Genomic DNA, 12,899 nt, shown 5'->3' on the forward strand with positions numbered 1-12,899 from the left:
TAAAACAAATTGTGAAAGCAAAAGCGGGCTACAAAACAAGGGTGTTTGATAGCCTTTGCCTTATTTAAACATGACATGTCAATACGCCCCAGTTGATAAATGCTATAAAGTGTACGTTAGCATTGGCTCATTCACCTTTAAACATCCCCCACCCAGTGCACTATGGGAAATGTGTGTTATGGATGAGAAATGCTTCCTCTGTCAAGTATCACAATCTTGTGGTCACGTAATCTTCGTGGGTGACCATGTCTGTGAGGTTTGCATCGTAGTCTACACTGCAGTCCTCTTCCTTTGCGTGTTTCTCCTTTGGTATGATTGGAACTGTGTCCTCCACCACCACCTTCTCTGACTTGAATGAACACACTCTCTTGCCAACCTGTAAACCCAGGGAATCCGTATTTCTTTCTCGATGATCTACTAATATACACTGTTCGCTGAGACCTGGGATGTTCAAGTCACCCCGGGAAGCTAACCCTCGAGATTCCAGTTGGATGTTTGTCTCTAGTGGTGCTTCAGCTTGTTGACGAGCCACCTCTCCGGAAACGGAGAAGATTTGGTTTGCATTTTGCTCGGCAGTGTGTTGTTTTGATCGTCTATGAAATAACCCAAAGTTTTTGATATCGGTCACAAAATTCACTTTTCTCTGCTTCTCCCTCGGTGGCTCCTGCACCACCAGGGCGGAGCCGTTGCTGATGGTGTGTCTTTCGGAGGCGATTGCTGCTGATCGTGGGTGAATCAGGGTGGTTAAGTCGAAGAGGCTAAAGTTCTTTTTCTTGTCCTTGCTACTAGCTTCGTTATCACTCTTTTCATCCGAGTCTGCGGAGTTAGAAGAATCCTTCGTGCCCTGAGCAGATTGGACCGTAGAGAGTTTGCTTCCTCTTAGTAACCCCAGGACTTCAAAGCGGAAGCTAGAAATGTCTTGCTTCAGTTCCTAAGTGAAATGGAAAACGACGAAATTAGTCTGTGACCTAAACAAATAAACGTTAAGAATCATCATCTGCTCGTTTCATATATGGATCTGACATGTCTTCATTCATTTTTGAGAGCTAGGTGTCCACTCTGCTGTGGTTCTGTTTAGAATTGTCAGTTCTCTCAGGGGCACTTGTATCTATTTGTTATCTCCTAATTTCCCTATCAGAGTTCTGTAGTAATAGGAGACTTCCTATGGTTGATGTAAAAAGAAACAGGAAGAGTTTTCTTTCCCACCACTCTAGTGGAGTATGTTGGGTTTCTTTAGAACTACAGTTTCAAATTCTTTCTCTCCAAAATATTCATCTGCTTTCAAGTCATCTTACATTCTCTCAGGGACATTTTGCTGTCCAAGGGGATATCTAAAACAATTAAAGTGGAGCCTACCCTTCCAAGAGTTGGCAGTTAGTTTCAATTGTTTATTACCTTGGAGTTGATTTTATCCCAACCTCTGGGGATAAAAAATCAGCCACTAAATCCTGGGAATTGATTCAGAACACACAGCACTTACTAGATTCATCCCTTTATCTTTTGGGGCAGCTGAATTCTCAGTCCTAACCTGCTGGTGGCCTTGTGGTGGCCTCCTGCCACCAGTCCATCTCCCAAAGCATCAGGAATCATTTAACTCCAAAATTCAGAGGTGTGGCAGCAAAGAACGTTTTGGATCCTAGCCAACTTTCAATCTGTGCTTTAAGCTTTGCAATTTATCTCTCTTCTTACCTAACTGGCTGCTTATATTTATTCTCTGTTAAGCCTGCTGTTTTTCTTTGTCAAAGTTCTCCTGTAGGGTTTTTTATTTGTTTGTTTTTGCCTATGAGATCTTATTGACTTTAGTCAGTCTTCCAAAATCTCTAGCAACTCATGCAGGCTAACAAAGGCATTTTATACACATGATATGAGCAAATATATACTTCATGTATTCTACCTTTCTTCTGTGATAGAATTGAAAAAAAAAAAAGAAAGAAACTCAGGGAGAAAAACTACATTTATAAGCTACAGTTAAGCTCAAACCTTAAATTTTCTTTTACCAAAGCCGTGCCCAACACAAAGAAGGTTTTTGTTGTCGTTGTTTTCAGAACGTTGGTTACTAAGTGTTTCAGGTTTAGAAATCAGACCGACATTTCCAAAAGTAAAGCTCACTCAGTAGAGTGTGGCTGGGATCAGCAATCAGAATGCCACACAGCACTAGGATTTTCTCTGCCTCCAAATAAGTCCCCTCGATCATTCAGATCAAGTCTGTTTGAAAGCAATGTACTTTAAAAAGAAATTTTACCACTTTATATATATATATATATATAAATCAATAGGGCTTGAATTTAAAAATCAGAAGACAGACAGGCTTGCTCGGAACACGTGGCCCAGTTTCCAGCTCTGGTGTTAAACGTGCTGCACCTGGTTCCACGCTCTACAGAATCTGCCTTTTGGCGACAAAGATGAAAGTGGTTACCTTAAAGTTCTCCTCAGTCAGACCTTCTTCAGTTTTGGCGTCTCTAATCATTGCAGCCACGTATCGCTTTACCAGGTTCCTCATAACTTCCTGAGGCATTTGAACACAAGAGAATTGATATTCAGTCCATAAATGTGATTTCTCTCTTGAGTCAGTTCCAAAGAGGAGATTGTGCTTTATTTTAATGTAAGTGTCAAGATATAAGAATAACTTACTTGATATTGGTGATGTCTTCTTAAATTATCAGCAGCTCGCCTCTGAAAAGGGAAGGGACATTTACTTTTTGGTTATAGTGATATTGTACCATTCTGTAATATAATGCCTGGTTCTTTTAATCAAGAATATTATTTCCCTCATTTCTGCAAAGTGGGAATTTTACTGGACAACAGACAATAAATAGCTAGAGAAAGTGCTTCATATGAATCAAAAGAATGAATGAACCAAAACAACAAAGGGCAAGGTTATAATTCCTATGGCATTTAATATATAGAATAAGTTAATGATGATGGCAAGCTTGTTCTTTTAATATAAGTGATGAAGAATTAAGTAATCATACTTAGTATGTATCCCAAATCATTTTAAATGATCCTAAGAGACACAGGTGGGACATACCAAATACACAATAAATGTCAAATAAAAATAAAGATTTGATGGGTAAAAATCTAGCATTATAACAATATGAAGATCTTCATCAATATCAACATAGCAACATTAAGAATTTAACCATGATATAAAACATGTAATCAGAAACACTGTTAGACAGTGAACTCCCCAACACTTAATTTCAAACAGATGTACATTAAGAGGAGATTGCTGTTTTAATTAGATGGTTGAATTTAACAAAATAAAATAAAAGGTTCTGATCAAAGATAGGGTTCATTAGATTAAAAAAAAAATAAATGTGACTCTGAGCTATCATTTTGAAGAAATCAGAACGGTTTGAGAGCAGAGCTGGTTTAGCACAGAGCAATGATTATGCAGTGTAAAATGGAGAAAGATGTTTAAGGACTAAAAAATGTCCATTATAAACTGAGTTAAATAATAAATGACAAATTATATATTTGCAGACTTCACTAATATTCTAAAGATACTAGAAAAAAAGCTATCATAATCCCAATTTTATGCATGTCGAATAAATATCAGTATTGATTCTTAAGGAAGAAAACTAGCCAAAGTAATGTAAAATAAAAATACTTCTGTTACAAGGGAATGAATTTGGTAAATTGTGAGAAAGCAAAAGAGATAACATATCGTGGGTTTAATTAAGTCTTTTGATCTTGTTCCTTACTAAATAATCATAGACTGTTAAAATGGAATTTTGAAAAGGGCCGTGCATACATCACTGTGAAATGATATTAGACAAAAAACCAAACAATTCAAAAGAATCTCTTGTTTTCTCTTTAGGGCAATAGGGGAAATTGGCCTTTTCACTGGCTGTGAGAATGGATTTGTGTTTCATGACTATTAGTGACTTTTAGAAACAGATGAGACCGTGCTTAACTTTCTAAAGGCCACTAATGATTGGAATACCATTCAATATTACATGAATCTTAAGAAACAAATTTTCAAATGATTATGGTATTAATCAAAAGACTGGGAAATTTGAAACTTCATACAAAACTAGAACATCTTGAAAGAAGTAGAGCATGGGAATTTTATGACTGGGCCACAAGATGGAGGTATGTAACTCCTGTTGAGATCAGATCAGCTGAAACCCGAAGCAAAAGCACTTCTGGAAGGAAACAAGCCTTCCAGGTCTCCTTCACTTTTTTTTAAGTGAACACAAATACAAAAGCAATCTGTATGCTAACTTCTTTAGCACTCTCAGTGTAAGTATTGTACAGGAGATCGTATTCCATGGTTTAAGTAAATAGAAACTCTGAATTTAATATAGAATTTAGTCGACTCAATTTTTATTATCTTGGGGTTCTATAGCATTTTGCTAGTTTAGTCTGTAAAAAGCCAATAAAAACTAGTCAGTAGAGAGCAGTTTGAAATCATGAGTTAACTTTAAATTTCCTTAATGCAAAACTAAAACTGGGGATGACAAAATCAGAAAATTATGAGTAATAAGTGAAAATTATCATGATGCATTTTAGTATTAAAATGAGCACAAACTGTCTTCCCTTCAGTAGAACCTTACTCATACATGAATTTTAAAATTGTAATGCAAATATAAAAAGATCAAAGGTCACACTTTAAAAACTAATTCCAGGTTTATTTTTCTAAGAAAAAAAAATTTTTAAGCAAAATTGTCTGGCAGAAGGAAAGAACATAGAAAAAGTTTACTATGATAACAGTAAAAATTTATTCAATATCCATAGCCCAGGTTTAAGGCTAAGTTAATATAGTTAATTGTTTTTGACAACCAATTTGTTTCCACAACTAGATGGTCATACTACAAAACAGTTTTTAGTATTGTGAGATTATATCAGCCAACCGAACTTCGCTATCCTAGGAAGAAAATAAGAATGGATGCAGTTAACCATCATCTGAATACTGAAAGCAAAAATGAATGCAGTGAATTCACCAATGCTTATTGACCATTAATATCAGGGCTACCTGTGTCTATTTTTTTACTTTCAGGGAGGTAATGTGGTGTGATGTTAAGAACACCTGGGACTGAAGATGACTAAGCCTGAATGAGGAATTTATCTCTGAGACCTTCTCCCTTCCACAGTTTTTATTTTGCAAGGTAAAGATAAACTCACTGAATGATTTTGAAGATTAAATGAGATAAGAAATTTAAGGCTTCTATTACTAACGAATGTTAGTTCCTGTCCTTTCTCCATTATTTTCCCTTTGTGATTAATATTATAATTTAACATACCTAAAAATATATTTAAAAAAATATTCTTGAATCACAAAACCTGTGGATAGTTTAACACATATTGGGATTGCCTCTGGAAAAGTAAAAGAATGTACTTAGGGGTAATTATCTTTGCATGATTTGCATGGCATTTCATGCTTGAGAAGAGCATTTTCTTTAGCTAGAGAGTTGGACGCTTTAGCCTAGGCAATAGAGATTTGTAAATAAGAAATTCATATTTAAGTGATAGGGTGAAGGGATGGTCCTGGTAAATATGGATAGATATAACACAGATTCTGTAGGCAGTTATTTTTGTTTTATTAAGACTTTATTATTTTTTAGAGCAATGCAGATTCACAGCGAATTATAGGGGATGGTACAGAAATTTCCCTTAAACTCCTGTCACCACACACTCTTAGCTTCCCCCACTATCGACATCCCCAACCAGAGTGGTGCATTTGTTACAACTGATGAACCTACAATGACACATCACTATCACCCAAAGTCCATAGTTGCATTATGTTCACTCTTTGTGTTGTACATTCTATGGGTTCTGAATGGAAAGGAGGGGACAGTAAGAGTCCCAGGGGGACAGGGAATGTTGAGGGGAAACAGAGCTGGAGGCCTGGTGCTGGGGTGGGAGCATGATGACTAAGATTTCTAGCCTGGCTGCTGAGATGTTGGTACTATTAGAAAAATAATAAAGAATTCAATTTGGGATATGCTGACAAAGGACATTAAGGTGGAGATGCCACTGTCTATTTTATATTTTGGGGGAAGTTTAGGACTAAAGAAAAATATTTGAGGATTATATGCATAGGTACAAGAATGGATACAATCACAAATCCACATTTCTTGGCATTGCTAAAGGGAAACTATCATGAACAATAAAATCTTTGATAAATTGTGAATATATCTATTAGGAATGCATAAACTATCCCTTTCATTTTAAATTAGCTTTCTTAGGCTAATACAAAAATTAATTTAATTATCTAAATTCTCATAATCTACCAAAGGTCAAGGAGCACAAGATCGGCTTCAAATTTCAATACATGACAACTGACATGTAGGCGTTAAGAACAGACATGTTACTTATTAGAACTGAAGAGCTGGTCCAGTCTCATTGCCTCATTTATAAGCAAGGAAACCAGGGTCCACACAGTTGAGTGAATAACGAAAATACTACAATGTTCTAAAGGCAGTGCCAGTCCTAGAATCCCAGGCTAGAATTTACTCTTTGCTCCTTGCCTTTTTGATCAAGTAGACACTAAGAGACATATAAGAACATCTGCTCTGCATCCTATGACTTTGCCTCTTTCTCCCATCACATCTTAGTTTGTGGGTCAGTATCCTTTCCAGACTGGATCCTCATTTATTTGAATAAAAATTAACCACAAAATGCATGGCATATGTTGTACTAGTTTCCTAGGGCTACCATGCAAAGTACCACAAAGTGGGTGGCTTAAAACAACAGAAATTTAGTATCTCACACTTCTGGAGGCAGAAGTCTTGAATCAAGATGTTGGCAGTTCCATGTTCCCTCCGAGACTCACAGTAGAATCCTGCCTTTCCTCTTCCTAGCTTCTAGTGGTATCTGTTAATCTCTGGTGCTCCTTGGCTTATGCCTGCACAATTCCAATATCTACTCCATCACCACATGACGTGCTTCCTGTGTTTCCAGGTCTTCAAATGTTCATGTTCTTATGAGGTCTCTCCTCCAATAGGAGCTCATCTTAACAAATCACATCTGCAAAGACCCTGTTTCCAAATAAGGTCATATTCTGAGGTGCTGTGGATTTTTAGTTCAAAGTATCTTTATAGGGGAGACACAATTCAATCCATAATATATGCACTCTTTGCCATAAACATAATGATCATTTTTGGCAACTGGTGACATCGTTAAATATTTATAATAGAGCTGCCACTAACAATACCTCGTATGTTTGCAACCTCTTTGTTGGGTAAAGATCAGCTGTACTTCAAAAGGATTTACTCTCGTAAGGGAAAGCATGACATCTTATAACTCTCACTGGAAGTGACTAAGAACAGAATGGACCAATGTGTGTTTATAAAAGTAATATAATGAAGGACAGTTCATTAAAAAATACCTAAGTGGGTAAGAGGTATTTAATTTTTTCAAGCCATTCACATGTTAAACTTTGATTGATAAGTGATCTGCAATGACTAGGGGTTCTCTGTTTTTACTAAAAAGTAATGAACGAAGTAGAATTATAGCATGATAGACCTGGGTTAGGAATAAAGAATTTTCTGTGAATGAGTTCATGTTTACAGTGTTACTGAGAAATTTGTGGAGTTGCATTTGGCAGCTTTTTCTAAAATAACTTGGGTTGATTTTCTGTTATGTTTAAGAAAAATGGGCCACATGACTGATCAGGGACCTTCCTTCCCTAAGTTGATGTCTAGGAAAAATATTTTGGAGGGAGACGTGCACTTTAAGATGGCAGTTTTCTCCACGAATTATATCGGAAGTCTGGCACGGTTCTTTGGCAGGGTGGCTTTGAATGCAGGTGCCCAGGGCACACCTGCCCACCACATTAGCAGATCTCTCTCTTTGCAGGTTCCTCCTGATTTGTTAGGACAAGACAATGGCAGTATTTGGATCACAGAACTAATGATAAAGGAAACGACCAACTAGTGAGAAGCCTTGCTGCCCAGAGGTAACCTCTCATTTCAATATAAGTGTCAGGTTGCTTTAGAGCAGGAAGGGTTTTGCAGCTATGAAAGAAAGGGCTCTGGGGAATCCATGGTGACATTTTGTCACTCTTTATCTCTCGTTTTCCCCGGGTCCAATATGTGGAATGTCAGGCTCACTCCACGTAGCTGGTTCCCTGCAGTCAAATTGTCAGTGCCGTTTTCTCTCATTTCCACTCTGTTTTTGGTCTATCACTGATTTTAAGCCCATGAATTATGCCTTTTATTCTCTGCTTTGCTCAGTGAATCCCTGAAAGGGGGCAGCTTGCTGTGCTCTTCTTTTAAAAAAAAAACAAGTAAAAAGGCAAGGGGCCATTTCAGGATGTGATCCCTCTGTAAAGATTGTAGTTTGGCTCATTTATAGATGAATCTATACATATTGTTCTCTATAAACATACTGTCTAAGCATATAAAAATAAATGATATAAAAAGCTGAAGGTTGCCTTGTCAAAGCAAGTATTCAGGATCTCACTCTTGAAATAGCAAGAAGAAATTTGTTCCTCTAGATTCCCACTTAGGAAAGAAAATTTAATTGAAAGGTCCCATCAGCAAATCTTACAGCAATAAATTAGGGATTGAGAGGTACCCATGGATGAACACAGTCATATATGTAAGATTTGTTGGTAGGCCTATGAAAACTCATGAAGATTAAGGGATGACACATTTTGATAATTATAAAACATGAAGTCTGAAAGGCAAGTACTATTAACATTTTTTCTTTAGTAATGATAGCTGATATTAATCCATTCACTGCTCCTAATTCTCTTGCAGTGACTTAACTGAATATATTTCTGTGGCAACTGGTCAGGCATGAGTATCCCATCTGTGACCCCAGAGTTGAGTGATGCTAAGGGGCCCTAACAGAGATGGTGTTTCGTGTTCCTTTCACTATGTGCTCCAGAGAAAATGAGAAAGTGGAAAACATAAAACTAGAGGTTAAAACCATTTTTTTGTTAAAAGACCTGGTAGTTTTTTGGTTCAGTATATTGCCCATTAACTTTAGCATTCTATTTGGAAACCTGGTCTATGGCATTAAAACTGATTCATATTAATTAAACACTGGCAGGGTCTTATTGCATTAACATCTTTTTACTTTAAATTATCTAGACCTCTTGGACAACAAGTACAAACATTGGCTTTCAGTTTAAAAAGCTGAGCTAGATACCAATGCTTTTTTTTAATAGGAATTTCTAATTAAAGTTACAGGCTGGAAGTGCTTGTTAAAATGGAAATTCCTGATGATTCTAAGACACACTAAAGTTTGAGAACCACTGTTTTAATACTGAGAAGGGTATTTGCTGATAAAATGTGCTTAAATTCTACAAGTAATATAAAAACCAGAGGCTCTAAAATGTTGCTTATTTTATGACTGTACTTTCCATACGCTGCCTCTTTGGTGGGATTTTCATGATTTCACAGAAACAAGACATCTCTCCATCATGGGCTTGCTCCCACAATAAAAGTGTTGTTCAATAAAGCATTTCTGCTTTCTCCCATAAAGCATTCAAAAGGAAAACTTAATTTACCTGGAATTCCCAGTCACCCATAAAAGGAAGTCCAAAGTTTAAAAAAAAAAAAAAGTTAATGAGTTTTCAGAGCTAGTTGTATCAGTTATTACCCATAAATCGCAAGATAAGATCACCAATGTTGGGCTCCCAGACTGTGGCCCATCAGTAACCGTGAGAGCACTGGCTTCAGGCTTGCAGGGAGGGATCAACAGGGTAACATTCAGGCAGCTGCTGGTGACAAGAGTATGTGAAGCACAAGTGGGAAGGTTTAGAGGAAATGCCTCCAAGAATGTATGAACTCTACCTCCAGGTCAGCTTGAATTTTCTTCTTCACAAATGTGAAGCAAGTTGGAATGAGAGCAGAAGGTAGGCCAGCCTGTTAAACAAGGGCTTTGGGATACAGGAATGTAAGAGGCAGCGGAAAACAGGGGTGGGATCTGCAAAAGCTGTTGAGAAAAATCAAAAGGTGGACACACAACATGGAGGGTATTGTTGCAAGGTCATCAGAGTTTTCAGGGAAACAAGAGAGGGCAACGAAACACACATGGGATGGGAAACAAAAGACCCGAGTTTTTCCCCAGCTCTGTCACCTAAAACACTGCACAAGGTAAACAAGCTCTTTTTTTAAAGGAAATAGTTGAGCTAAATGATTTCTAAGGTCCCTTTGAAATGTCATGGGGTCTTCTAAGCCGTGCCTTCGTTTTACAAAGTGACTGCCAGTGGTACTTCAAAGTCACCTTTCAGTTAATGGATGTGTGTCTTATCTCCTTGTCTTCATCTGTCTACACGATGAACTATCAGGTGGATTAACCAAATTGAAATGAATTCACAGCACTCACTTTTGGAATTATTTTCTCATTTAACTCCTCCATTAATATTACAAACTTCTTCTTAATTTACTTTTTATTTATCTTACATTTTTCTTTGCAAATAATACATATTATTTATTTCCATCTAAAACCTAAATGTATAAAACTCAACTAAGAGTATGCATACCACAATATGTCCTTCTCATTCTGGAAATGCAGTCTAGGTAAAAGGTAAATGTATAGCACTGAGTTTGATTAGGTTGGTGCTTTACCCAAGCCTCCACTTGGCAGAGAAGAGGCAGGATTGAGAGTAGGAAGAGAATGGAGAAGAGAGAGGTGACTCGCAGTATTGATTTAGTTTGTCATAAATTCCCAAAGCATAAAAATATCCATTACCAAAGGTTAGTAAAATTTATATGGCTAGGGAAGAAGGAGTGATTTGAGGTCACAATTAATTGTGAATTATCTTTCTGTGCACCAGCTTGGATCAAAATATTCAAATTTAGAGACAGAGACATTAAAAAGAAACTTGTTTTTCTGACCAGCAATGTATAGAAAAGAAAGCTCTTTAACTTATACCATTTACCCTTTGAATCACTGTTTTCATAGGAAAGCCCAAGTCAATGTTAAGCTCCTCTTTGCATCTAAGAAATGATGGTAATATACTCCTAAAAATATGTCAACAGTGGGAGGATTCTGGGGGACGGGAGAGAGAGTTGGAAGTCAAATTCTTAGAGTGGTCCTCCATTATTTTGGTGGCAGCACAGATGGCGCTCTTAAAATATTAGAGCAGGGCCCTATATTTTTTTTACAAGTTCCATGGCATCTTAAAACCCAAGATTCCTTCTGCTATTGCCTAAAATTCAAATATTAAAGACAAATTTCTTTTGAGTGTGGCTTTTATTTGGGGGCCCAGAAACTCTTTTTCAGTTGAAATACTCCTATGAGAGAAAGCATAATAAAATAGTACTAATAATTAATATCTCTTCAAGGATTGATAAAATAAATTTCTTATGAATTTAAGAATAAGATGAGAAAAAGGACAAGTATATTGTGATATGGAAGGGAGTAAGCCAGAGTTCGGCATCTCTGAAATCTTTGCCTGTTTATCTCAAGGAAAACATGAATTCTCACACTGTTCTCATGGCCTCTTGCCTATAACTATACGGTAATGTTAAATATGTCATCTAACATGTATTTTAGTAAGATGTTCTCATATCTGTGTCCCCCACGTTAAAAACAATGCCCTCAAGGATGGAAACCATGCCTTCGTATATCTTCTCCCACCTCTAATTCCTAGCTCAGCTCCTGGCATGTGGAAAATGTACAGTAATTGCTTATTAAACCCAAATCATTATATTTATTTTATGAACATATTTTTTAATAAATTGAACTTATTTTTTAAGAGGAAAATAAGACACTTGGAGTACAATAATGTTGCTGTAAGGTCAGTGATAAATTCTATAAATTAGTATGAGGATTGCAAGGTAAGGCTTCACCATAATCTGACTTCCATTTCTAAGATCAGATAGACACCCAATTTCCAAGTTCACGGAGTGACGGTTTCTAGGAGAGAATATAACTGCCTCTCCTAACCACACTCTGTTTGCTATACGCCCTTGCCAGTCAATTTCTTTTTAGAATTAGAATTGTTACAGAGATGACAGGACAATCAATGCCACTTTCAGGAGAGAAAGCCCCATCTGATGCCGATAACAATGCCTGGTGGGCAATGAAATTAACGAAAAAGAAGAATCACTAAGGGCATAACTAGCAGTCATAAACTTTAAATAAAATTAAAAATGAATTAATTTTTAATTAAATAACTGATATTACTTGATTCTAATATAAAGGCATATTAGAATACTTCCAAAGCAATTTCTCTGAGAAGGTCCAAGTGACTAATGAATGATAGGGTATTAATTTCTAAAACATGAGAACTTTGAAAATTAGGAAGTTGAGTGAGAAAGAAATGAAGAATGACATGTCAGTGGTTTGGCCAGAACAAAGCCTTAAATCCACGCCTTTTCTGTTGGAGTTGCTTGAACTCTTTCTTTCCAATATGAAAGAAATGTCCCAGGGAAGTATAATCTTCCAGTATAACAGGGGCATGGCTCTGAACAGTCCTAATAGTTTTTACAAACACAACTTCTTGGCATTTAATATAATTGGGAGTTAGAAGCAAAATGTTGAACAATTGAACATATTCTGAAATCACTGCACTTGAATATGGCACAGCATTTTCAAGTTATAATATTTGTTCAATCACTGAATTGAGAAATTTTTATCAAGCATTCTCCGCTCTGTGCGGGGGCCTAGGCTAGGCACTAAGAATGTGAAGTATCTGAAACAGATCCTTTCCCTTACGATCCAGAGACAGAAACAGACAGCGAGTCAGTCATGCCACAGGTAACCTGAGGTTATAATTGTGAATAGAGCTAGAAATTAAGGTTCTAAGAGAGAATGTACTAGTTCTCCAAGCCTTGACTGGTGGGTTTGGAGAGGCCTATGTACGGTGTGGTTCCTATTAAAATAACAGTGACCGCCCTCAGTGGAGGAAATGGGTTTGTGAAACCATAGTTAACCATAGTTAAGCAGGCAGTTTCTTAGACACAGTAGCTGTGCAATAAATGTGCACCGAATGC

General features: G+C 36.9%; 1 protein-coding gene across 1 annotated transcript in view; it reads right to left on the reverse strand.

Annotated features, from left to right (window-relative positions):
• Positions 1-208: 208 nt before the first annotated feature.
• The window catches only part of TRPC4 (transient receptor potential cation channel subfamily C member 4), a 153,445-nt gene continuing 140,754 nt past the window's right edge, over positions 209-12,899 (reverse strand). The window contains exons 9-11 of the mRNA XM_060079796.1: positions 2,632-2,673; positions 2,417-2,506; positions 209-931 (exon numbers count right to left, since the gene is read on the reverse strand). Of these exons, the coding sequence (XP_059935779.1) occupies positions 209-931; positions 2,417-2,506; positions 2,632-2,673 (855 nt within the window). The remainder of the gene's footprint in view (positions 932-2,416; positions 2,507-2,631; positions 2,674-12,899) is intronic.

Source organism: Mesoplodon densirostris, chromosome 17, assembly GCF_025265405.1.
Source record: "Mesoplodon densirostris isolate mMesDen1 chromosome 17, mMesDen1 primary haplotype, whole genome shotgun sequence".
In the NCBI taxonomy this organism is placed as follows: domain Eukaryota; kingdom Metazoa; phylum Chordata; class Mammalia; order Artiodactyla; family Ziphiidae; genus Mesoplodon; species Mesoplodon densirostris.